General features: G+C 46.9%; 1 protein-coding gene across 1 annotated transcript in view; it reads right to left on the bottom strand.

Moving 5' to 3' along the window:
• The window catches only part of LOC138275243 (C-type lectin domain family 2 member L-like), a 98,108-nt gene that overhangs the window by 55,217 nt on the left and 14,950 nt on the right, over positions 1 to 27,941 (bottom strand). The window contains exons 2-4 of the mRNA XM_069219076.1: positions 23,756 to 23,846; positions 20,141 to 20,224; positions 4,738 to 4,928 (exon numbers count right to left, since the gene is read on the bottom strand). Coding sequence (XP_069075177.1) covers positions 4,738 to 4,928; positions 20,141 to 20,224; positions 23,756 to 23,846 — 366 coding nt within the window. The remainder of the gene's footprint in view (positions 1 to 4,737; positions 4,929 to 20,140; positions 20,225 to 23,755; positions 23,847 to 27,941) is intronic.

Below are 27,941 nucleotides of genomic sequence, written 5' to 3'. Positions count from 1 at the left end.
TATGAGGTACTGTCCTCTGGCGGTGACGGCTTTGTGGGGTATGAATCGGGATCATTGTCCGGCACTGGGGTGTCGTATAGGTCCCAAGCGTCTTGATCCTGATTATCTTGACTTATAGTAGTTTGCGCTGGTGAGTGCATTTGTGGCGGAGTTTGTGCCGGCGATGCCTGTTGTGGTGGGGAGGGCGGAGGCGTGACTTTTTTAACCACTTTGGCTTGTGGTTGTGCGTCATCCTTGAGAAATCCGATCCTTCTTTTTCTCATTATTGGGGGAAGGGTTGATATCTTCCCTGTGTCTTGTTGGATGTACTGTCTCTTTTGTGTGTAGTCTGATTCTACACTTTGGAGCTCTTGTCCAAATCTGTGCATCTGGCCACTTATTCCTTGTTCCTCTGTGTAGGAAGGAGGTGTGGAACTTTTCGGCGCCGAGAGAGAATCTTTTTTCGGCTTCGGTACCGACTGAATTTTTGTGGCTTTCGGCAGTGTGTCTCGGTGCCGATGTTTTTCAGTGCCGGCATCTTGTTTTTGCTTCTCGGAGCCGCTATCTCGGCTCCGAGGTTGCTCCATGGCGGTCCCTCGACCGGAGTCGGGTGTCTTCGCTATGGGCGTGCCCTTTTTCGGCGCCTTCGACGGGTCGCCGGTTTTATGGGTCGAGCCATGGCCTGTTGGCAGTGGCGTCCCCTGGGCTTTTGTTTTTTCGATGGTTTTTATTTTCGACGTCTTACTCACTGTTTGTTGTTGTTGTTCGACGTCGGAGTCTCCGGATTCTGCGTCCGGAACCGAGAATGTTTCCTCTTCGTCGTCGAAACGTTGTTTTGTCGGCGTGGACGCCATTTGTAGACACCTGGCTCTTCGGTCCCGGAGTGTTTTTCTGGACCGGAAGGCTCGACAGGCCTCACAGGTATCCTCCTTGTGCTCGGGGGACAAGCACAAGTTACAGACCAAGTGCTGATCTGTATAAGGATACTTACTGTGAAATTTTGGGCAGAAACGGAACGGGGTCCGTTCCATCGGCTTCGATGTCGCACGCGGTCGGGCCGACCAGGCCCCGATGGGGGATCGAAGCTACCCCAAAGTCTTCCGATGATCGGTGTCGATGTACCTAACTATCCCGATACCGAACGGAACAATACCGACGCTTTCTTCCGAGATTCTGACTAACTTTCCGAACCGAAACACGGAGCGAAAAGGAATACGTCCGAACCCGACAGCGGAAAAAAACAATCTAAGATGGAGTCGACGCCCATGCGCAATGGAGCCGAAGAGGGAGGAGTCCTTCGGTCTCGTGACCAAAAAAGACTTCTTCGAAGAAAAACAACTTGTAATACTCCGAGCCCAACACCAGGCAGCGGACTGTGCTCAACATGTGTATCTGCAGCGACATATGCCATCGAACATAAAGTACCTTTATTTTTAGTACAACTGTGTATTGTGTTTTCTTATGATATTGTGCATATGGCATTAGTGGTACTGTAGTAGCTTCACACGTCTCCTAGTTCAGCCTAAGCTGCTCTGCTGAGCTACCATTATCTATCAGCCTAAGCTGCTAGACACCCTATACTCTAATAAGGGATACCTGGGCCTGGTGCAAGGTGTAAGTACCCCTTGGTACTCACTACAAGCCAGTCCAGCCTCCTACAGACGAGATGCAAATAGCTGAGCAAAACATACACAAGTGAAAAGAGTTTTGATTAGTGCAGATTAAGTGATATAGTTACAAGCCCTATGTGCCGCAGTTGTGTCACCTTTTGTGGTGCAAACCCCCAAATCATAATTTTGAAGCTGAGCACAACCACTTTGCGCAGCTTTGAATGGCCTCATAAATATGGAGTATGATGATGAATATTTATTTTATTAGTTAATTAAAACCATAAAACATTAATTCAACATAAAATTTGGCAAAACAGTATTAGTGCAATAAAACATTAATAGTGCAATAAAACAAGACATAATTAATACATTGGGCAGGTTAGCCCCACTTAACACAGGCTACAAGTGTAGGACTTAATTACAAGGTTAGTTAAAAACGTGACTACATGAAGTAATTGCCCTTCCTCTTTCCAACCTGGTGTGGTTCCTGTCCAGTAATTCTTTTTTCTTTGACAGGGCGATTGGGGAAATAAAAAAATTCCAGAAATTGGACGAGCCTACTATTTAGTGTGGTGTTTCTTCTGTTACGTGCTTCAATTAGAGTTTGTCTACATGATCTGACCCCTAATTCATTTAGTTCTTTCTTCAGTATTTGTCTTCTTTCAATGGCCAAAGCTGGACAAATACAGGCCACGTGCACTAAGGAATCTACTGCCAGATGACAAAGGTGGCATTCATGGTTGTCTGTTTGTGACACCTTCTTCCATTTTTGCATGAGGTCTAGCGTTGGAATATCACCCAGCCGTAGCTTTAGAGATCTTTGTTTCATTTTCAATGATTAGGGGACAATAATGGTGATTCTTTGAATACTTTATATGAATTAAGGACCAACCAGCCATGAGTCCTTTTAGCCAGCTCTTCCCTATCTTCTAGCCAGCTGTGTATTTTGCTTGATTTGTTCATTACTTTATTAAAAGCCAGGCTAGGAAGCGACTGATCCCATACATCAACGAGATTCCGATATATTAGGCTTTTTTCTAGATAATTTTTATAATTACTATTACCCCTTTCCAAATTAATTTCCTGCCACACTAAGTTAGCCAGTGTACCTTTTCCGGCATAACACAATTTATACCAACATTTGATAAATGCCGCGGGTCGAGCCAGTGGCTGCTTGACCAGCATAGATTCCGGTCTGACCTGGGCCGGGGAGGCATATGCTGGTAGCCGTAAGACACACTTGTAGGCCTTTACCAAACGTTTGTCCAGGAGAGCTTCTTCCATCCCCCTCATTATTTCAGTCGGTAGGGGAGAGTTGGAAGTAATTTTGCTCTCATTATGGCTGTCAGTCGATTCAGATAATGGCCACGAATGGTATTTGCAAGCATTCCAAAGGTGTGAATGAGTGCTTGTGCCTTGTTTTTTATCTCTTCTTTTTGGGACACATAATTACCTCTTGCATCTATCATGACTGCTATTAAGATACCACTTGCAGTGGCTACAAGTTCTACGGTTAAGGGCAATCATTTTGGTTTTTCTTTGATTTATTTCTAATTCATTTATTCCAGCAAGTCCTTCTAGATGATTAAGGCCCTCATTCTGACCCTGGCGGTTCCCTACCGCCAGGGCCAACGGGGGCGGGAGCACCGCCGACAGGCCGGCGGTGCTCCCTTGGTCATTCTGACCGCGGCGCTTTGGCCGCGGTCAGAACGGGAAAACCGGCGGTCTCCCGCCGGTTTTCCACTGACCCTTAGAATCCTCCAAGGCGGCGCAGCTCGCTGCGCCGCCGAGGGGATTCTGACCCCCCCTACCGCCATCCTGTTCATGGCGGGAAAGCCGCCATGAACAGGATGGCGGTAGGGGGGGTCGCGGGGCCCCTGGGGGCCCCTGCCGTGCCCATGGCATGGGCACGGCAGGGGCCCCCTAACAGGGCCCAACTAGGCTTTTCAGTGTCTGCGATGCAGACACTGAAAAGCGCGACGGGTGCTGCTGCACCCGTCGCACGCCTTCCACTCCGCCGGCTCGATTCCGAGCCGGCTTCCTTGTGGAAGGCGCTTTCCCGCTGGGCCGGCGGGCGATCTGAATCAGATCGCCCGCCGGCCCAGCGGGAAAGTCAGAATACCCCTCGCGGTCAATTGACCGCGGGGCGGTATTCAGGCGGATTCCGACGGGCGGGCGGCAACCGCCGCCCGCCTAGGTCGGAATGACCACCTAATAATTTTATGAATGATAATTCTAGTATTATTAAGCAATATCAGGTCATCTGCGTATAACATCCTGGATAATTGTTGGCCACCAAGAAAGGGGGAGGAGGCTGACTGATTATTTAACCTGGTAGAAAGGTCTACTATGTACAGATTAAAAAGAATTTGGTGCGAGCACACATCCTTTTTATAAACCAACTGTTGTTTTAACTGCCCTAAATAGATATGAGCATCCCCCAAGTTTAACCTTCACCCACGTATCAGAATAAATCAATTAATGGCAAATCTCTGGGCACCCTTACTCTGCTCTAGGAATGCTACCCACGAGTGTAGTGGGGGGTGTTCCACGGTAACATCCATGGATTTTGTTGCATCTCCAGATTTACACGGCCATGAAAACCTGTGGATGCGTAAAAACCTTACGCCTCTCCAGGGAAGGCACAACAAGGAGAACTATCACTTTGATTCTGCAGCACACATAGAAAGAGGAAAAAGCCTCTTGTGATTGTTTTCATGCATGAAAGTCCCTCTTCCTGCACAAAAACAATCCTGCTTGCAACGTAGACACTCTTACGCCAAATTATGCGCCAGTGCAGGGGAAAGATCAGAAATGCACTGCACTGCATCAAAATGTCATAAATTTGCCCCTAAATGCACAGTTTAAAATGTAGAAGATTTCTAAATGTTAGCTGGTTATAGTTGTAACCAGTGGTTGTTAATGAACCATTTGTTTTCCCTACCCAGATGATTGTGGGAGGGATGGCAGATTTTAACATTGAAAGCTTCTGTTATCCAGGGGCTCCTTGCAGTGAAGACTGACCCAGGTACTGGCTGTACCTGATGAGGAGGCACTAGGTCTGAGTACATGCTTGAGAATACATTTATTAGGGGGGATATAACCCTCGTCCTCTTCTCTCAGAATAAACCCCCCTGACAGCCCTTACCAGCTCCTCGAGGCTGTCGAAGAGAGCCAGGGTTCCGTTGTGTGAGGCGCAGAAGCTCTGGCTGGCGTCCCAAGCCTTCCAGCCTCCCTCCTTCTTGGAGAAATGATAACATGTCCTTCCATTGTAGAGCCAGTCCATGGGGCAGGGCTCTGGGCGAGGAGGTACTGAGAGCTCTTGTGATAAACAGCGCCCTAAACACAGAAAATATGCGTCATCTTCACATCACACACAACACAGCTCATTGAGTTCTCCGGCTTTCACTGACCACAAGTTTAAAGAAAAATATGAGTCTAGCTATGTAGTTTACCCATAAAAGAAACTAAAAAACACATAGGACACACATCCATCACCCAGAAAGTCTGATGAGGACATCTCCAAAATGTAATTAATGCTGTATTTATCTGTCTTCAATGAGTTTATATAACACAACCCCCCTGAACCCTAAACTTCACAGAATAGGGGGAGCACAATCAGGCCAGCAATCACTTACAGCTACAGTTAGTGGCTTAAACAACCCTTTGTCCTCTGTAGTCTTGCTTTGAATTATGTACCATGTAGTTCAGCATCCTATGTTTTAAGAAATGAAGAGTCAGCTTTACGAAGATTTTGCATCGACTTCTGCTGCTTTATGGCGCACCCCAGATGTAAAATCCATGTTGAGATTTTTTAAACCCACACAAACCAAGATTAGGTCATCAGCACTTCATTCTGTGACGCACAACTTGCTGAGTTGTTCTCCGGTGGTGTGAGATCTTCTTTTGTTGTGCTGCACCAACTGCACTTTGCATCTTCTTTCTCCCCGTGTCCTAGGACTCCTGTGGGTGCTGCCTGGTCTTCTGTGGGCTCTCTCCAGTATTGGGAGCCCTGTCTCCCTCCTCAGTCAGAGTTGAGGCTCCCAGGTCCCTACTGGGTCCAGGCAGGGCCATTTTCATGCAAACTGCGACCTTGCGTGAACGAAGGCTTGTTGGACGAATCCAGCGACGCAAACAGCCTTCATCCAACATCTTGACGTGGGACATCTGCACCACGCAGGAACCTGCAGCCATCTTCCTTGGTGCTCTTCTGCAGACTTCTTCTAAACGGAGAATCCTTTTTACCACCACCTTCTAGGTTGGCAGGGGCTTCTTCCTTCCTGGAATCTTCTGCTACTTCTGGACTTGGTCTCCTCTCTTCACAGGTCTTCAGGTCCAGGAATCCACCATTTGTTGATTGCAGTCTTGCTTGGTTCTTGCAATATCTCTTATCATGACTTATAGTGTGTCCTGAGGAAACTTGCAGTACTTTACTCCTAATTTCCTGGGCTCTGAGGTGGGGTACTGTAGGAGGCTGGCCTGCTTAAAGTGGGTACCTGATGGTACTTACACCTTGTGGCAGGTCCAGTTATCCCTTATTAATAGATTAGTAGTGTTCTAGCAGCTTAGGCTGATAGAGGTAGCTATAGCAGAGCAGCTTAGGCTGAACTAAAAGACATGCAAAGCTCCTACTATACCACTTATATCATATAGGTACTATATCATAAGAAACACAATATTCAGAGTGAAAGGTACTTTATCTTAGTGACAATGTGCCAAAAATATCTTAGGGGATATACTCCCTCAGGGGGTAAGTAAAATACACAAAAAATACACACAAACCAAGATCAGGTAAGTAAACAGTTAGAAAAGTAGTGCAAAAACTGTAGAATACTATAGGATGCAATAGGCCTAGGGGCAACACAAACCATACACTAAGAAAGTGGAATGCGAACCACTTAGGAACCCCAGGACTAGTGTAGTGTGTAGAGGGTCACTGGGAGTGTAAGAAAACAATAAGGGTGTCCAAGATACCCCACCCCAAGACCCTGAAAAGTAGGAGTAAAGTAATACTACTTTCCCAGAAACACACTAAAGTCGTGATAGGAGATTCTGCAAAGACCACAACAGACTACAAAGCACTGAAGATAGATTCCTGGACCTGAGGACCTGTGAAGGAAGGGGACCAATTCCCAGAGTCACGAAAGTGTCCAGGGGGGCAGGAGCCCACTAAACCCCTGATGAAGGTGCAAAATGGCTGCCTCCGGGTGGAAGAAGCTGAAGAGTCTGCAACAACAGAAGATGCCAGGAACGTCTCCCTTGCATTGAAGATGTCCCACGGACTGCTGGAGGAAGCAGAGTTGTTTCTTTGGGGAAAGACCGCAAACAAGCCTTGCTAGCTGCAAAGGTCAGGGTAGAAGAAAAAGGGTGCTGCCCGGGCCCAGGAAGGACCAGGAGGTCGCCACTTGAAAGAGGAGACAGAGGGGGCCCTCAGCAACACAGAGTCCACGCACAAGAAGGCAGCACCCGCAGAAGTACTTGACACGGGTTCAAGAAAACTGAGCATGAGGTCATCTCAATACTACAAAGGAGAGTCCCACGAAGTCGGTGGTCAACTCATCGAGTTGAGCCATGCAGGAAAGAGTGCTGGGGACCTGGGCTAGGCTGTGCACGAAGGATTCCTTGCACAAGTGCAGCTGCTGTTCACGCAGTACACAGGATTACTGTCTGGAGAGGGAAGGCAAGGACTTACCTCCTCCAGATTTGGACAGTTGGACCACTGGACAGTCTGGGTCACTTGGGTCCACCACCTGTGTTCCGGGGGCCATGCTCGTCAGGATGAGAGTTGTCCCAGAGTACCAGTGACGCTGAAGTTTGGTGCCTGCTGGAGCAGGGGGAAGATTCTGTCAAACCACTGGAGATTTCTTCTTGGCTTCCAGTGCAGGATGAAGGCATACAGCCCCCAGAGCATGCACCACCACGAAACAGTGGAGAAAGCCGACAGGATGAGGTGCTACCATGACTTTAACCAGCCCTCGGATGAGGATTGGCCACCTAGTGAGGTAAGCACCTATCAGGAGGGGTCTATGACGTCACTTGCCGGCACTGGCCGCTAAGAGGCCTCCACTGTGCCCTCACACCTCTGGATTCAAGATGGCAGAGGTCTGGGACACACTGGAGGAGCTCTGGGCACCACCCCTGGGGTGGTGATGGACAGGGGAGTGGTCACTCCTCTTTCCTTTGTCCAGTTTCGCGCCAGAGCAGGGACTGGGGGTTCTCTGAACCGGTGTAGACTGGCTTATGCAAGGAGGGGACCATCAGTGCCCTTCAAAGCATTTCCAGAGGCTGGGGGAGGCTACTCCTCCCCAGCCCTTAACACATATTTCCAAAGGGAGAGAGTTTGACAGCCTCTCTCAGAGGAAATTCTTTGTTCTGTCTTCCAGGGACTGGGCTGCCCAGACCCCAGGAGGGCAGAAGCCTGTCTGTGGGTTGGCAGAAGCAGTAGCTGCAGACAAAACCCCAGGGAGCTGGTTTGGCAGTACCCGGGCCCATGGTGGAGCCCCGGGGATGCATGGGATTGCCACCCCAATACCAGATATGGCATGGGGGGACAATTCCATGATCTTAGAAATGTTACATGGCCATATTCGGAGTTACCATTGTGAAGCTACATATAGGTATTGACCTATATGTAGTACACGCGTGGAATGGTGTCCCCACACTCACAAAGTCCAGGGAAATTGCCCTGAACTATGTGGGGGCACCTTGGCTAGTGCCAGGGTGCCCTCACACTTAGTAACTTTTGCAAATAACCTTCACCAAGTGAGGGTTAGACATATAGGTGACTTATAAGTTACTTAAGCGCAGTGTAAATTGGCTGTGAAATAACGTGTGTGTTATTTCACTCAGGCAGCAGTGGCAGTCCTGTGTAAGATTTGTCTGAGCTCCCTATGGGTGGCAAAAGAAATGCTACAGCCCATAGGGATCTCCTGGAACCCCAATACCCTGGCTACCTAGGTACCATATACTAGGGAATTATAAGGGTGTTCCATTGTGCCAATTAGAATTGGTAAAAATGGTCACTAGCCTATAGTGACAGTTTTAAAGGCAGAGAGAGCATAAGCACTGTGGTTCTGGTTAGCAGAGCCTCAGTGACACACTTAGTCACTACACAGATACACACATTCAGGCCACAAACTATGAGCACTGGGGTTATGTGATACTTTCCTATACAACACCCCCCCAAACGAGTGACAATAAGGCTAACCTTGCCCAGATGAGTCTTCATTGTCTAAGTGGAAATATCTGGAGAATCCATCTGCATTGGAGTGGGTACTCCCAGGTCTATGTACCACTGTACAGTCCATTCCCTATAGGGAGATGGACCACCTCAACAATTTAGGGTTTTCACCTTTCATTTGTTTAAGCCATAATAGAGGTTTGTGGTCTGTCTGAACAATAAAGTGAGTACCAAACAGGTATGGCCTCAACTTTTTCAGTGCCCAGACCACAGCAAAGGCCTCCCTCTCTGTGGCAGACCAACGCTTTTCTCTAGGGGTCAACCTCCTGCTGATAAAAGCAACTGGTTGATCCTGGCCATCAGTGTTAAGCTGTGATAGAACTGCCCCCACCCCTAATTCAGAAGCATCAGTCTGGACTATGAATTTTTTGGAGTAACAAGGGCTTTTTAGGACAAGTGCAGAGCACATGGCCTGTTGTAGCTCATCAAAAGCCTCTTGACAGTTAGCTGTCCATAATACATTGTTAGGCATCTTCTTGCTGGTGAGGTCATTAAGAGGGGCTGCAATGAAGCCATAATTCTTGATGAACCTCCTATAGTACCCTGTGAGTCCTAGAAAGGCTCTCACCTGTGTTTGAGTTGTAGGGGGAGCCCATTCCATAATGGTCTGGATCTTCCCCTGCAGTGGTGCAATCTGTTATCCACCTACCAGGTGGCCCAGATAAACCACTTTTCCCTGCCCTATCTGGCACTTTGAAGCCTTGATAGTGAGGCCTGCCTTTTCAGGGCCTCCAAAACTTTCCGTAGGTGGACCAGGTGATCATCCAAGGTGGAGCTAAAGACAGCTATATCATCTAGATATGCTGCACTAAAAGCTTCCAAACCCTTGCAGGACTCTAAAAGGTGGCAGGTGCATTTTTCAAACCAAGGGGCATAACAGTGAATTGGTAGTGCCCTCCAATGGTGGAAAATGCTGTTTTGGGTTCAGCATCTTCTGATAACTTAATCTGCCAATACCCTGCAGTTAAGTCAAAAGTGCTTAGATACTTGGCAGAAGCAAGTGTATCTATGAGCTTATCTGCCCTGGGTATGGGGTGAGCATCCGTTTTGGTTACCTGATTGAGTCCTCTATAGTCAACACAAAACCCCATTTCCTTTTTACCATCTTTACTGTGAGGTTTTGGGACAAGCACCACTGGGCTAGCCCATGGGCTTTCAGAAGGCTCAATCACTCCTAGATTCAGCATTTTCTGTACCTCTTGTTTTATGCGATCTCTCACATGGTCAGGCTGCCTATAAATCTTACTTTTGACAGGTAAACTGTCTCCAGTGTTGATTGTGTGCTCACACCAGGTAGTTGTACCTGGGAGTAGTGAGAAGAGGTCAGAGAATTGGCCTAGGAGATTTATACAGTTGTCCTTCTGCTCAGCAGTATGGCAATCTGCAAGCACCACTCCCTCCACTAAGCCATCAGCTTCAGTGGTGGAGAAGAGGTCAGGGAGAGGGTCACTCTCTTCCTCCTGCCCCTCATCTGTTGCCATGAGCAGGGTTAAGTCAGCCCTGTCATAGTAAGGTTTCAGGCGATTGACATGGAGCACCCTAAGGGGACTCCTGGCAGTGCCCAGGTCTACCAAGTAGGTGACCTCACCTTTCTTTTCAACAATGAGATGGGCTCCACTCCATTTGTCCTGGAGTGCTCTTGGGGCCACAGGCTCCAATACCCACACCTTCTGTCCTGGGTGGTACTGAGTCAGGACAGCCTTCTGGTCATGTCATTGCTTTTGGAGCTCTTGGCTGGCCTGAAGGTTTTTACTGGCCTTTTTCATGTACTCAGCCATCCTGGATCTTAAGCCAAGTACATAGTCCACAATGTCTTGCTTGGGAGCTTTTAAAAGTTGTTCCCAACCCTCCTTCACAAGAGCAAGGGACCTCTTACAGGGTGCCCAAACAGGAGTTCTAAGGGGCTAAAGCCCACTCCTTTTTGGGGTACCTCCCTGTAAGCAAAAAGGAGGCATGGCAACAGGACATCCCATCTCCTCCTGAGTTTTTCAGGGAGTCCCATGATCATAACTTTGAGAGTTTTATTAAACCTCTCAACCAGACCATTTTTTTGTGGATGATAAGGAGTAGTGAATTTATAAGCTACACCACACTCCTTCCACATAGCTTTCAGGTATGCAGACATGAAGTTACTATCTCTGTCTGACACCACTTCCTTAGGAAAACCCACTCTGGAAAATATTCCCAGGAGGGCGTTTTGCCACTGCAGGAGCTGTAGTGGTCCTCAAGGGTATGGCTTCAGGATACCTAGTGGCATGGTCCACTGCCACAAGGATACACCTATTGCCAGAAGCTGTTGGAGGGTGAAGGGGGCCAACTATGTAAACCCCTACCCTTTCAAAGGGCACCCCAACCACTGGGGCCTTAGGTGTGCCACCAGTCTTGCCACTGGCTTGGCAGGTCACACAGGAGCAACAAAACTCCTTAGTGTCCTCTGACATGTGAGGCCAGTAAAACAATGGAACAAGTCTGTACCAAATTTTACTCTGGCCCAAATGCCCAGCCAAAGGAATATAATGTGCTAATGTTAGAAGAAACTCCCTATACTGCAAAGGGATGACCAATCTCCTGGCAGCTCCAGCTTTAGGGTCCCTTGACTCAGTGTACAGGGGGTTATCTTCCCAATAGACCTTATGGCTATCAGTGATATTCCCTTTTTGCTGTTAGACAGCTTGGTGTCTTCAACCCTCTAGTGTGGGACAGGTCCGCTGTGCCACACTCAGCTCTTCCCTAGAAGCCACCCCGCACCCAAAAGCTGAGCAGTGTCTGCTGCCAGCTCATCTGGTGCAGGTTCTGCACAGGGAGAGGATTCCTCTTCCTCAAAAAGGGAATCTTCTGGAGAGGGAGGGATAGTGGGCAAGGATTTAGCTTTTGGTCCATTGTTCCAGGATCCAAGCTTCCCTGACCTCTTTGCTTCTGGGCCTGAGCCCTTGTGAGAGCAAAGATATGCCCTGGAATGCCCAGCATTACTGCATGAGCCTCCAACTCCACTTCAGCCCAAGCTGATGTTTCCAAATCATTGCCTAGTAAGCAGTCTACAGGTAAATCAGTGGCTACCACAACTTTTTTTGGACTCCCCCCCCCCCACCTCCCCCTAGATGAGATTGACAACAGTCATGGGGTGGATAAGAGTGTTGTTATGAGCATCAGTCACTTGGTACTGCTGACCAAGTAGGTGTTGATCAGGGTGAACCAGATTCTCAATCACCTTAGTGACACTGGCTCCTGTATCCCTGTAGGCCTCAACCTCAACATCATTTATTAGAGGAAGTTACTTGTACTTATCCATATTAAGGGGACAAGCAACCAAGGCGGCAAAGTCAATACCGCCATCAGAGACTAAAACAGCCTCTGTGGTCTCCCTAACAAGACCAACCCCATCTACTTTACCAATGGTGAGCCCAGCTACACCCTTTGATTGGCTATTTTTAGTAGACTTCCCACCACCACTGCTATTACTAGGGGCACTAGAGGATGCAGTTGGGGTTGTGGTAGTGGGAGCATTGTTGCTTTTCTTTGGAGAAGTGGAATCACTTGCCTAATGGCCTTTACTCTTACATACATAACACCATGGCTTCTTTTGATTATGAGAAGAGGATTTGGACCCACCTCCCCCAGAGGATTTTTGTGTGCCTGATGAAGACTCAGAATGTTTTTTCTCTTTGTCCCCACCCTAGTCAGAAGACTTACCATCCTTCTTCTTGCCATCTTGTTACCACCTGTATGAACTTTTCTGTTCACTCTTGTTCTGACCCATTTGTCTGCCTTCTTTCCCAATTCTTGAGGAGAGGTCAGATCTGAGTCTACCATGTACTGCTGTAACAAATCAGACACAGAGTTATTCTAAATATGCTCTCTCAAAATAAGATTATATAGGCTTTCATAGTCAGTCACCTTAGTGCCATGTAACCATCCCTCCAAGGCCTTAACTGAACATCCTACAAGTCCGTCCTGTCTTGAGAGGACTCTTTTCTAGTATCTCTGAACTTTATCCTGTATTGTTCAGTGGTTAAGCCAAATCCATCTATGAGTGCATCTTTCAAAACTCTGTAGTTGTTGGCATCATTTTCTCTGACAGTAAGGGGCCTATCCCTACCCTTACCAGTGAAAGATAGCCACAAGATAGCAGTCCACTGCCTTTGAGGGACCAACTGTATCATACAGGCCCTCTCAAGTGCAGCAAACCACTTGTTGATGTCATCCCCCTCCTTGTAAGGGAGACAGTTTTGTGCAGGTTTCTTGAATCTTGTTCTCTTACAGGATTACTATCAAGAACACTGCTGCTGCCATCATGAAGAACTAACCCCAACTTCACTTCCGTCTTTCCCTCTCTACATCTAGAGATTCCCTGTGTAAGGCCAACTGCTGCTGTCTCAGCTTCAGTCTGTCCTCTTCTAACCTCAGCTTTCTGAGTTCCCTGTTTAGGGTGTCATTCTCAGGGTGGGAGGCTTGGGAATTCTGAGACACAGAGGAAATGTGGGAATGTGCAGACGTGGACCTGTCTCTAACTACCTGAACCCTAGTTACTTGGCCTTTTGGAGTGAAAGGTGCCCTAATAGTGTGTGACCCCCTCCCACTACAGGTGTCACTAGGTGGTTTGTCAGCTGACAGGTCTTTGGAATAACCCTCCCCAGAATCCTCAGGGCCCTCCCCTGATTCTTCCTGGGTACCCTCCTCCTCTACCTCCTGATCCTGGGATGGGCCAGACTGGTTCTGGTCACTTTCTAGGAGAAGGCTGAGGAGAAGATCTTTGGTAGGGTTGTTACCAATGCTTAAACCTCTTTCTATGCAGAGACCCCCTCAAACTTTTAAAGTTTAAATTACCATAGGTTGCCTGGACAACTGTGGAGGTGGTCTCTTCTACAGACATAGTTGTAAGAAAGAGTTTAAGATAGAGAGAAAAAGGTTTTAGAAACTTTTAAAGAAAAGAGAAAAACTTTACAAACTTTTTAGAACGTTTTTAGAAAGAGAGTTAAACTGCTTAGGTTAACTGTGTATATTTTTAAGTATTTGGAATATGTTTTTCTTATGAAAAGCACCAATGGCAAAGAGGTAAAGCAGTTACAAGTACTTATCCCACAGCTGTCACCAATGTAGGAGGCTGGCCTGGCTTATACTGGGTACCTGATGGTACTTACACTTTGAGCCAGGTCCAGTTATCCCTTATTAGTAGATTAGTAGTGTTCTAGCAGCTTAGGCTGATAGAGGTAGCTATAGCAGAGCAGCTTAGGCTGAACTAGGAGACATGCAAAGCTCCTACTATACCACTTATATCATATTACTATATCAAAAGAAACACAATACTCAGAGTTACTAAAAATAAAGGTACTTTATTTTAGTGACAATGTGCCAAAAATATCTCAGAGGATATACTACCTTAGGAGGTAAGTAAAATACACAAAATATACACACAAACCAAGATCAGGTAAGTAAACAGAAAGGTAGTGCAAACACTGTAGAATACAATAGGATGCAATAGGCCTAGGGGCAACACAAACCATATACTAAGAAAGTGGAATGCAAACCACTTAGGGACACCTGGCCTAGTGTACTGTGTAGAGGGCCACATGGAGTGTAAGAAAACACTAAGGGTGTCCAAGATACCTGTAGGAGGCTGGCCTGGTTTGTAGTGGTACCAAGGTGATACACTCAGTTATCCCTTATTAGTGTAGAAGAGGTGTCTAGCAGCTTAGGCTGATAGAAAAGGGTGGCTTAGCAGAGCAGCTTAGGCTGAACTAGGAGACATGCAAAGCTCCCACTATACCACTAGTGTCATATGCACAATATCATAAGAAAACACAATACACAGATATACTAAAAATAAAGGTACTTTATTTTTATGACAATATGCCAAAAGTATCTCAGTGAGTATCCTCAGTGTGAGGATAGCAAATATACACAAGATATATGTACACAATACCAAAAATATGCAGTATAGTCTTAGAAAACAGTGCAAACAATGTATAGTTACAATAGGATGCAATGGGAGCACATAGGGATAGGGGCAACACAAACCATATACTCCAAAAGTGGAATGCGAACCACGAATGGACCCCAAACCTATGTGACCTTGTAGAGGGTCACTGGGACTATTAGAAAATAGTAAGGGTTAGAAAAATACCCCACCCCAAGACCCTGAAAAGTGAGTGCAAAGTGCACTAAAGTTCCCCCAAGGACATAGAAGTCGTGATAGAGGAATTCTGCAGGAAAGACACAAACCAGCAATGCAACAACAATGGATTTCCAGTCGAGGGTACCTGTGGAACAAGGAAACCAAGTCCAAAAGTCACAAGCAAGCCGGAGATGGGCAGATGCCCAGGAAATGCCAGCTATGGGTGCAAAGAAGCTTCTACTGGACAGAAGAAGCTGAGGATTCTGCAGGAACGACAAGGGCTAGAGACTTCCCCTTTGGAGGATGGATCCCCCAAGCCGTGGAGAGTCGTGCAGAAGTGTTTTCCCGCCGAAAGGACGCCAACAAGCCTTGCTAGCTGCAAGTCGTGCGGTTAGCGTTTTTGGATGCTGCTGTGGCCCAGGATGGACCAGGATGTCGCCAATTGCGTCTGGGGACAGAGGGGACGTCGAGCAAGACAAGGAGTCCTCTCAGGTGCAGGCAGCACCCGCAGAAGTGTCAGAACAGGCACTACGAAGAAGAGTGAAACGGTGCTCACCCGAAGTTGCACAAAGGAGTCCCACGTCGCCGGAGACCAACTTAGAAAGTCGTGCAATGCAGGTTAGAGTGCCGTGGACCCAGGCTTGGCTGTGCACAAAGGATTTCCGCCGGAAGTGCACAGATGCCGGAGTAGCTGCAAAAGTCGCGGTTCCCAGCAATGCAGTCTGGCGTGGGGAGGCAAGGACTTACCTCCACCAAACTTGGACTGAAGAGTCACTGGACTGTGAGGGTCACTTGGACAGTGTTGCTGGATTCGAGGGACCTCGCTCGTCGTGCTGAGAGGAGACCCAAGGGACCGGTGATGCAGCTTTTTGGTGCCTGCGGTTGCAGGGGGAAGATTCCGTCGACCCACAGGAGATTTCTTCGCAGCTTCTGATGCAGAGAGGAGGCAGACTACCCCCACAGGATGCACCACCAGGAAAACAGTCGAGAAGGCGGCAGGATCAGCGTTACAAGGTCGCAGTAGTCGTCTTAGCTACTTTGTTGCAGTTTTGCAGGCTTACAGCGCGGTCAGCAGTCGATTCCTTGGCAGAAGGTGAAGAGAGACATGCAGAGGAACTGTGATGAGATCTTGCATTCGTTATCTGAGGAATCCCCAAAGACAGAGACCCTAAATAGCCAGAAAAGAGGGTTAGGCTACTTAGGCGAGAGGATAGGCTAGCAACACCTGGAGGAGCCTATCAGAAGGAGTCTCTGACGTCACCTGCTGGCCTGTCCACTCAGAGCAGTCCAGTGTGCCAGCAGCACCTCTGTTTCCAAGATGGCAGAGGTCTGGAGCACACTGGAGGAGCTCTGGGCACCTCCCAGGGGAGGTACAGGTCAGGGGAGTGGTCACTCCCCTTTCCTTTGTCCAGTTTTGCGCCTAAGCAGGGCTGAGGGGTCCCTGAACCGGTGTAGACTGGCTTATGCAAAAATGGGCAGCATCTGTGCCCATCAAAGCATTTCCAGAGGCTGGGGGAGGCTACTCCTCCCCTGCCTTCACACCATTTCCAAAGGGAGCGGGTGTAACACCCTCTCTCTGAGGAAGTCCTTTGTTCTGCCTTCCTGGGCCAGGCCTGGCTGGATCCCAGGAGGGCAGAAACCTGTCTGAGGGGTTGGCAGCAGCAGCAGCTGCAGTGAAACCCCGGGAAAGGCAGTTTGGCAGTACCCGGGTTCTGTGCTAGAGACCCGGGGGATCATGGAATTGTCTCCCCAATGCCAGAATGGCATTGGGGTGACAATTCCATGATCTTAGACATGTTACATGGCCATGTTCGGAGTTACCATTGTGATGCTATACATAGGTAGTGACCTATGTATAGTGCACACATGTAATGGTGTCCCCGCACTCACAAAGTCTGGGGATTTGCCCTGAACATTATGGGGCACCTTGGCTAGTGCCAGGGTGCCCACACACTAAGTAACTTTGCATCCAACCTTCACCAGGTGAAGGTTAGACATATAGGTGACTTATAAGTTACTTATGTGCAGTGGTAAATGGCTGTGAAATAACGTGGACGTTATTTCACGCAGGTTGCAGTGGCAGGCCTGTGTAAGAATTGTCAGAGCTCCCTATGGGTGGCAAAAGAAATGCTGCAGCCCATAGGGATCTCCTGGAACCCCAATACCCTGGGTACCTCAGTACCATATACTAGGGAATTATATGGGTGTACCAGTATTCCAATGTGAATTGGTAAATTTTGTCACTAGCATGGGAGTGACAAATTTGGAAAGCAGAGAGAGCATAACCACTGAGGTTCTGGTTAGCAGAGCCTCAGTGAGACAGTTAGGCATCACACAGGGAACACATACATATAGGCCACAAACGTATGAGCACTGGTGTCCTGGCTAGCAGGGTCCCAGTGACACATAACAAACATAATGACAACATAGGGTTTTCACTATGAGCACTGGACCCTGGCTAGCAGGATCCCAATGAGACAGTGAACATATACTCACAAACAGGCCAAAAGTGGGGGAACAAGGCTAGAAAGAGGATACCTTCTTATTGCTGCCATTAAGAGAGGGAGGTGGGAGGGAGGAGCAGCTGGGAGGAAAGTGCGAATGGGAGCAGGAGGGGGCGGGGCCCCAGGGGATGCAGCAGCAGGGGAACCACGGTGGAAGCCCAAGGATTAGAAACAGGGTAAGAAAATAGAGTAACTGAGAAACAAGCACAAAAAACAGAGCAAGAAAAAGAGAGAAGCAGTGAAAAAAGAAAGTGAAAAACAGACACAAGGCAAACAGACAGACAATACTTACGGCACCACTACACCACAAGGGATGAGGCGCAGGTGGGGGCCTGCGGGTGGAGGAGGGCCTCGAACTCGTAGTAGCAGCTGCGAGGGCGGGAAGAGGGACGCGTGCGTAACGGTGGAGCTGTGCGGCTTGGGGAGCTTCTCTTGACCTAAAAAGCAGGTCAGGGATTGCTCTCCTCACCGCGTAGCGGCCGCCATTAAGAGAGGGAGGTGGGAGGGAGGAGCAGCTGGGAGGCGAGCGTGAATGGGCGCGCGAGGAGGGCGGGGCAACGGGGGTGCAGCGGCAGGGGAACCACGGGGGAAGCCCAAGGAATGGAAACAGGGCAAGAAAATAGAGGAACAGATAAAAAGGCACAACAAACAGAGCAAGAAAAACAGAGAAGTAGTGAAAAAATAAAGTGCAAAACAGACACAAGACAAACAGGCAGACAATATTTACGGCACCACTAGACCACCAGGGATGAGGCACTGGCAGGGGCCTGCGGGTGGAGGAGGGCCTCGAACTCGCAGTAGCAGCTGTGAAGGAGGGGAGAGGGACGCGGGCACAACGGTGGAGCTGTACGGTGCGGGGAGCTTCTCCCGACCTAAAAAGCAGGTCAGGAGTTGCTCCCCTGACCTGCTTATCTGTATGAGTCCTTCCTCCTGAGGTGGAAAGTGGGGGGGGGGGCTCTGTCCAATCATGTGCAGGCCACCACCCTCTTGAGTGACCACTTCCTGGGAATCAATCAATCAATCAGCAGATTTGTAGAGTAGATTTGCATAGCGCGACTAGTCACCCACTAGGGTCTCAAGGGCCAGGGGGGAGGCAGCAAGGGAATGGTCGTCGACGATCAGTTGGGGATCAGTCGAAGAGCCAGGTTTTGAGGTCTTTTCTGAATCGCGATAGGGTGGGAGATCTTCTGAGGTGGATGAGGAGGGAGTTCCAGGTCTTGGCAGCAAGATGTGAGAAGGATCTTCCTCTGGCTGTGGTCTTCCAGATGTGTGGGATGGCGGCGAGGACAAGGTCGCAAGTGTGGAAAAAATCAATCCCTGGGAGCAACATTCCTCCAAAATCCAAGATGGCAAAAATTAATTTTTAGAGTTACGGTCTGGCTCATCCCACCCACTGGTGTGGCTACGTTTCCCTTAAACAGCCCTTCCTTAATCTAATCAGGGGGCACCTGTCAGGAAATGAGGGAGGTACAGATGCTGTCCTAAATGTCCTTCCCTTCTTTGAAGACCAGTTTGGCTGTTGTCCCCCCATCATGTTCTACCATCTGCTGAGGCAGATCCCCTCCCACCAGATGCTTCCTCTGTGTCAGCCCTGGACACTCCAACCTCATCAAGGCAGCCTCGCTCAAGCTGATCAGAGAAGGGCACTGCAGAGCTGAAACTGGTACCTTTTTGCATGTGATACAGGAAAATTGGTAATAACACCCTTTTGCATTTGTAATATGACCGGTGATCGTTTCAGGGAGAGTATTACGGAAAGGAGTGTGGTTCCTCTGTCCTACCAGGGAAATACCTATGTTACTCTCACATTGTAATTCTGTCGCATGCAAGGCCTGAACTCCCAGATATCAAAACTCCTCTACTTCCCACCTCAGCCCTATAGTCGAAAGACTGTTTTTGACCTATTAGATGAACATCAATCAGGTTTCAGGGTTGAGCACAATACCAAGGACACCACTCTTAACATACTAGATGATATACAAACATCACTTGAACAAAATGAGTCCTGCCTCCTTATACTTCAAGACTTACCAGCAGCATTCTACATGGTCCGCCAGACTCTGAGACTAAGGATAGGCCTATCCGGAGCCTTCTTGAACTGGTTCACGTAATTATTATGGAACTGACAAACAAGAGTCAAAATTGTCACCACACTTTCAGACGAAGCAGACATCATCAGGGGTGTTCTGTAAGGTTCTACAATTTCTCCAATGCTCTTCAATCTATATATGGAACCGCTCACTGAAATCCTGCAGCAATCAAAACTCTCATACCACATGTAAACTGATGATACCCATCTCTACATCAAACACTCCTCTCAAGAGGATATTTGGAGGCTGGACAAGACCATGAGGAAAACACAGACAGACTCCAACTACTGTGCAGCCTATAAATGACAGGCCGTGCAGCTCAACCCTGGTGATGTGGTGCTCAGAGTCAATGTAGCACACAGACCACGCGTGGTTTGCATAGGGAAGCCTGCTAGGAAGCAAACATAGCAAACGCGCCAGTGACTATCATGCAGCTGCTGTGCCCTGGCTGCTGTCAATCTTCATGGCCGTCTGGAAACTCCACGATCCCAGCACACCCCACTGGCTCCACACACAATGTGTGACACATATCCCCTAACATCTCTTTTACTCACACTCTAAAACCAACCCTTCAAGTCTTATCAGACTCAGAGGGGAAGACTTACCAAGCATTGCAGCTAAGATCACCACAGCCAGCAGGAAGAGCGCACAGAGGAGGCCGAGCGCGATGATATATCGAGTTGATCCCTCTGTAAGAGAGGAGTTACAAGGTGTCAAAGAAAGAACTCATTTTTCTAATGAAGATCTAAAATTAAGAAAGTCAGCGGATATAAATTCAGATTTCATACTGCCACGATCTAGGGGGCTGATATACAAAATGGAATCCACAGACTGGAGTGAGTAGCTCTGGCATTATTCGCCATTCACGAATACTGATGAATGGCGAAACTCCATGGTATAGTTTGAGTCAGTTCAACTCGGCTCTATTCTGCTGTAGAGCTCCATCTTTCCGTAGAGATGATGAGCCATGAGTAACTGCAACTGTCCTGCAGCCCTCTTGTGAATCTGCACAAGGCGCGCCCATCTTAGTTAAGGCTTTACACTCTCCTTGTGTCATGCAAGGCAACGGAAGGACAACACCAGAGACATTTAAGGCATGGGCAAAGTAGGACCTTGCCCTGGTGCCCACCTTCAAATGGACCCTTTTGGAATGTAAACTTCCTCTTTCTCTAGTTCTCACCTCTCTATTTCTATCTGAACCCTTCTTCTTCTACCTGCCTATCTTTCCCAGTCTCACCTTCAGGATTCCTGAGGTCCTCGGAAAGCCATGTATAACTGCTTTGGTCAACAAAAAAATCCTGAAAGAATGTTTGGCATCATTCCAGCTACTGTTAGCCCAAAAGTATGTAATAAATTGTTACAGACAATGGGCCCTGAAATATCTCTTCCCTGGGGCACCAGTTAGCTTTCAGACAACTCTGTACAGTGCAAAGGCTTCAGTAATATTCACAAAGCCACTCAACACGTGGTTTCTGTGGCTTTGTAAAGAAATGTAACGCAGGGCAGCTGCTTGAACTGCGTTACGTGAAGCATCGGTGCTCCAACGCATCCACCCATGGGTTTTGGCAAATTCCCAGATTTACAACGACTTTTCAAACTGGGAATGCATCAAAATGCTGCACCTTCCCAAGTGAAACGACAGGAGGAGAAGGTCTTTATTTGTCCTCATTGTCCTCTTCCCATGTGTGCTGCATTCTCTACAAAGAAAGAGGAACTACCTCTAAGGATTATTTTATGCAGGAAGGTGCCTTTTCCTGCACAAAAACAATCCTGCCTGCAATGCAGGTGTCCTTGCACTATGGGGCCTACAGTGGTGGTACACAGCACCCAGTGTCCCAGTGCACGGTGGGAGCAGGCATGCTCTGTATCTTTGTAAATATGTCCCAGGTTTCCATCGCCTCATGCGGGAACCTAAGGCGAGCCTGTGCACACAGCTCTGCCTTGCCAAGGATATGCAAATCTGCTCAAGTCTAATACATGTCACTGAGGACACATCGTGATGCTGGGATACTCAAATACACTACACGGTCGGTCTGGTTGACCTGTGACCAACACATGTCCAGGATCACTGAAGCCGCACATGTTTCCTGGATAACCAATAAACATGTAAATGAGTTCCATTCACATTCACCGTAAGTACATTTTTTGAATGTAACAAGCTGTAATATATTGCATGATAACAGGCTTCCTGGACCAATGTTGGACAAGTTAGGACTCGTTCCTCAAGAATCTCTACACTTTCTCTGAAGAGTTACATTTAGCCTGAAAAATTGACAGTGCTTACCTTCCACCCATGGCAAATGATGTGGGGGTATTCTTAACAACACTGTGAACATCCCTGGCACACTAGTAAAAATCCCTGACACATAATGGGGATTGCTGGCATGGGTGTGTATTTCCTAAAATTGAAAAACTGATATTTCAGGACAAAATGTGTTCTTTTATGATCATGACAATCTTTGTTTGGGTGAAGTGAGCATAATCATTCAAAATGAAAAGTGTATATTTCACATCAATGTGTTTGTACTAACAAATGCTGAAAAGTTGATATTGTGGAGCTAAATTATTGCATTTCACAAGATATTTCACTGCTCATATTGAGGTGTTAATTCAGGCGGAGTTTGGAACATTTTGCTTAAGTTGTTGCTGTTGTGCTGAAGGTATTTCCTGGTTTGTCTGTTATGTTATGACTCGTATGGAGACATTTCATCATCTATACTGATGACGTTATTTAGGACAATATGCAACTTCTGCTGGAGACCTGAGCCTGTGACTCTGGCGTCTGCTGGCAGCTCTTGTGTGGTTTCTTTAACCTGGGTGTAAGCAGTTCTGGGTGAGTGTGTAAGGAATGAATGTAAATAAACCATATTTGTGGCGCTTTAGCACCAGACCAGCTAGTTCTTACTTTACTTGGGAAAGGCAATTTTTGTTTCTTAAACGCCATGTTGTGAATCTGCATGAAAGATTCCTCAAAACATCTCACTCACTTCTCCTTTATGGAAAGTTTCAGACTGATCCATCATACAGATACAAAGAAAAAGGCGGAATTTCCAAAAAATCAATTTCCCATGTTTCAAGAGTGGGATGAAGAGTAGAGTTTGTAGTAACCCTAGTGATGCGCCTTATGAAGCAGGAAGTGGAAAGACGCCTTATGTTGGGCTCTCTACATACTTACTTGTACTATAGTGTTTATGAGATAGGATGAAGAGTAGAGTCTGTAGTAACCCTAGTGATGCGTCTGATGAGGCAGGAGGTAGAAAGAAGCCTTAGACCGGGCTCTGTACATACTTACTTGTAGTATCTTGTTTATGAGTGGGATAAAGAGTAGAGTCTGTAGTAACCCTAGTGATGCGTCTGATGAGGCAGGAGGTGGATAGACGCATTAGACCGGGCTCTCTACATACTTACTTGTAGTATTGTGTTTATGTGTGGGATGAACAGTAGAATCTGTGGTAACCCTAGTGATGAGTCTGATGAGGCAGGAGGTAGAAAGATGCCTTATGCTCGGCTCTTTACATATTTACTTGTAATATCTTGTTTATGTGTGGGATAAAGAGTAGAGTCTGTAGTAACCCTAGTGATGCGTCTGATGAGGCAGGAGGTGGAAAGACGCATTAGACCGGGCTCTCTACATACTTACTTGTAGTATTGTGTTTATGTGTGGGATGAACAGTAGAATCTGTGGTAACCCTAGTGATGAGTCTGATGAGGCAGTAGGTAAAAAGATGCCTTATGCTGGGCTCTGTACATACTTATTTGTAGTATTGTGTTTATGTGTGGGATGAAGAGTAGAGTCTGTAGTAACCCTAGTGATGCATCTGATGAGGCAGGAGCTGGAAAGAAGCGTTAGACCGGGCTCTCTACATACTTATTTGTAGTATCGTGTTTATGTGTGGGATGAAGAGTAGAGTCTGTAGTAACCCTAGTGATGCATCTGATGAGGCAGGAGCTGGAAAGAAGCCTTAGACCGGGCTCTCTACATACTTATTTGTAGTATCGTGTTTATGTGTGGGATGAAGAGTAGAGTCTGTAGTAACCCTAGTGAGGCATCTGATGAGGCAGGAGCTGGAAAGAAGCCTTAGACCAGGCTCTCTACATACTTACTTGTAGTATCGTGTTTATGTGTGGGATGAAGAGTAGAGTCTGTAGTAAGCCTAGTGATGTGTCTGATGAGGCAGGAGGTGGAAAAAAGCCTTAGATCGGCCTCTCTACATACTTACTTCTGACTCCCTCGGCTTTGGCTGCTCTTTTTGAGCACCTTCTGGCTTCGGTTCTGTTTTCTGGTTGTTCATGGAGTTCAACATCACTCATCTGCAATGATAATTGATACGTTTGCTATTTATCAACAGAATATATTCAGACAGACTTTATGTTATGAAAGCATTGATTTTTATTGAGTGTAGGTCCTGAGTCAATAGCTAGTGCCTCTGGTGTCTGTCCCTTCCCTTGTGCTACCTCATTCCTAACTGAGATGTATGTTGTATGCTGTATGTGTGTTGTACCATATTTCTTTTGGAACAGGTGGGCAAGTGAGATTGTTGTCTGGCCCAATTGTGGCCGAATTAAAATCTTGCTCAAATGCTGGTATTTCACAAGAAACAGCTAAATAGGATGTTTGTAAGTTTGAATATATGCAGAAAAGTGACATAACTTCTTGGAGAGGCCCTGTCATCTTGTTCTTTTTAAGTGCAGGTGCACCTTCAGGTTTTAGAAGCAGAAAGGGTCACATGCCTTGTGGCCTTCCTCTGCACTGTGGACACTTCCCTCAAGTGCTCTCTGCTTTGCCAACCTTCAACCAGAGACAAGGCTGACTGAAGATTCGTAAAGTAAAAAACAGCCATATGAAAGGGTGCCCCAGGAGCCATGTCATAACACGAGAACATTTGAGATTAAAACTGTCCTGGGAGGGAGGTTATGATTGGCTCTTCCCTGCTGGAGTTTGAATTATGATCGGAAAAGGCCATGAATAACACTGCCTTAGTTCTGAACCCCATATTAGCAGAACATCAGTCTTTCCAGTGCTATGTATCATGTGATTTACTGGGATCAGAACAGTGAGCAGAGTTAGCCCCCACTTCTTGCCTGATGTTGATGTGTTCTAGAAGTTGGTTGTACCCAGTGTCTGACGCAGGTGGGTAGGAAGAATGTTCCACGTCTTGGCGGTGAGGTGGGAGAACGATCTGCCGCTGGCGGTCGTTCTGTGGATGCGTGGGACGGTGGCGAGGGCAAGGTCGGCGGAGGAAGCTGTCGGGTCGGGGTGTAGAAGGAGAGCCGTCTGTTGAGGTATTCTGGTCCAGTGTTGTGCAGTGCCTTGTGAGCGTGGCTGAGGAGTTTGAACGTGATTTTCTTGTTGACGGGGAGCCAGTGTCGATCTCTTGGGTAGGCTGTGAGGTGGTAGTGATGAGAGATGTTCAGGATGAGGTGTGCGGAGGCGTTCTGTATGCGTTGCAGTTTTTTCTGGAGTTTGGCCGAACCAATCCTGACCGACCCCCAGTCCCATGAACAACTGCTACTTCAAGCTCTCAAATTACAGTTATCGTATATCCTGTACTGCACCAAATAAGTCTCTAATTTCAGGCAAAAACTTGGAAAGAGCTCCATCTTGGGTGCACTATTGCAAGGACACCCTCTGACAAATAACATAATAACATTTCCATAGTTCTTGGGCAGAGGTGCATGACTCCTCGAGAGGGTGCTGACCATTTTCTCCCTGGGCAACATCTACCAGAGTCTGTGACACCACTTTTGTAGAGTATGGTGTTGAATTAAGTGGAGTACAATGCAGTGTTGTAGAATTCAGTGTCAGTATATTAGAGTGGAGCACAGTGGAATGGTGTATAGTGCAGGGGTGTAGTGGAGTTGTGCAGAGTTGTGTGGCCGGGACTGATGTAGTGGTGAAGAGAGCATTGGCACAGGTGTAGCATGTAGTGGTGTGCACTTGAGTGCAGTGGTGTGAAGCGCCAATAGTCAACATGCTTTCAGTCTATTAGCCCATTTTTTAAATCTTCACAGTGAAGTGTAACCTGCCTCACCCAGTATAATGCCTTGTTTTGATCAAGTGTTTTCACTGCACTTCAGAAATAACCATGTGCTACATTTGGGTTCCTAATGCAAGTATTGTAAAATACTTGCATGGTTCATTTTAAAAGTCGCTGTGCTAAAAAAACCTTTTGTATGCAACTATCTAGCAAGATTGGCAGTGTAAATCCTCACTTTGAAGCCAAAGAGAGAAGTAAACAAGCAACCTTGAAAGACCATTCATTGCACAGCAAATGTGATGCGATAAGAACACGATCTACCGGTCTGTTTACAGAAAGGACTCAGAAGGTTGATTCAAATAAGGTTTGGGGAGGGTACAAACTGCAAGTGGACAGCCTAAAACAACCAGCAAATGGAAAGCAGGAAAACTGTTTTACACATAGTATTAACATGTTGATGCATTCAAAAGCTATCTACAGGAATAGTTTTACAGTCCTTTTTATGGTGTAATGCTCTGCCTAATTTGCCCCCTTGCAAACTGAACTCCACAGCACACTTTATTAAATCCTCTAACTTTGCAGTCAGAGCATAAAAGTAACCATTAATCTTCAGGATAAAATAAGCAGCAAATTGTAAGGAGAAATAAGCTGGCACTGGACTTCCGTCGTTGAACCCACAGCAAACGTGACAAGACAACAAGACTTAAAGGCACCTTCATTGCTCATTCACTGTCCGAATAAACAGAACACTTTTCTTTTGTCAGCTTGCCAGAACGAGCCAGTAGGCCTAAAAATGTCTCACCCTTAAAAATCCGATTAGTCATAGCGAGTGGCCAAGCAGATAACTTGAGGCCTGTAAAGGCTGCATCATCGAATGTCTAACGTGTGATGTAGGTTTCCAAATGGATGATAATATGGAACCAGAGTTCATCTAAACTGAAAGCCAAGGTAACTACTCACTTGCTCTGAAACTGTCATGCATAATGTTTTTGCAACTCCTATAACCTATGCTAAATATCTTCTTTCCAATTACAGCCGGCCAACATTTGGATTTGAACGGGCAGGCGTGAGTACCAAAGAAGACCAGGTAATTCTGTAGACGTTCCAGGTGGGATTAAGGGTCTCTACATAAATCACGTTCATAATCCACACCTTTGCTTCTATTACAGGTTTGTCGGAGCGAGCAAGTTATAGATTTGAATGGACCGACATGTGTAGAAGCATAAGGACCAGGTAATTATTTGGTAGGTACCCCATCTGGGTCACCTGGCACATTATAATATGACAACATGTTGTAACCAACTGTTAACCATCTTTTCTTTTGCTGCAGGCATCTCAGACAGTGCTAAAATTGGTTGGAAAAGGCAGACGTGACTACAAGCAGAAAGACCAGGTAATTATTTAGTAGTTTGTCCTTGTAGTACATCTGAAATACTGGAACACAAGCATGTTCTGTAACCATTTTGTTCTTCTATTGCAGGGATCTTAGACAGTGTTACATATACAGGCAGGTGTGAGATCAAAGAGAAAACCCCAGGTAATTACTCGCTCGTCGCTACTATCGCTAGTTGCAACATTTTCCAAGAGATAGCTCAGTCTTGTCTGGAAGACTGCATTCAATATCATAAAAAACAACTTTAAGTAATGTTCCTCACTTTAAATAATGTCCGTCTTTTTTTGCAGGTTTTGCGGCACAGAAGGCTCAGACTGACTACCACCAAAATATTCAAGCGCAAAGCATTGACTTCTGCAGAGAGCAGTGCTTCATCACAAAGGAAGAAATGCAGTCTTGTGTTCAAAGAAGAATGGCTGAAAGAAATTGTGGAGACTGAGACACAGAAGTCACCAAGCAAGGTTCGCAAACAACTGGGAGAGATATTTCTATACAATCCAGAAGTAGGCCTGATTTGCACAGTATGTAGAGAAGCAAAGATCACAGGGGACTTTTCTACTGGGAAGAAATGGAGTGATGGCTGGAAGCTGGACTACTTGAAACGCCATCTATGTAGCAAAGTTCATGAATCTGCTTTGGTGACACTGAGAAATAAAAGTGCTGCTAGGCTGGGTTTTGGAGTGCGCACCGTGCTAACGGAAACCGCCAGTGACAGAGCAAACAGACTAGAAGTAGTTGAACGGCAAAGATCCCAGCCTGAGGAGATAAAGATTCTCATCAACAATGTGTTGCTAGCAGTCAAAATGAACACGTCAATGTTATCTGTTCAAGACATCCATGACTATGTTGCATTGTATGTGAAGATACCAGACAGCTGGAGGAGCAAGAACTATGCCTTTGAGTTTTTAGAGGCCATCAACAGTGTGATACGCTCTGACTTCATGGCAGAACTTCGCGGTGCTCGGTATCACACATTGATAATTGATGAGAGCACAGATATTTCAGTTACAAAAATGCTCATCCTATACTTCAAGT

The sequence above is a fragment of the Pleurodeles waltl genome, chromosome 2_2 (genome assembly GCF_031143425.1).
Source record: "Pleurodeles waltl isolate 20211129_DDA chromosome 2_2, aPleWal1.hap1.20221129, whole genome shotgun sequence".
Classification (NCBI taxonomy): Eukaryota; Metazoa; Chordata; class Amphibia; order Caudata; family Salamandridae; genus Pleurodeles; species Pleurodeles waltl.
This window is presented reverse-complemented; position numbering and strand designations above follow the sequence as displayed.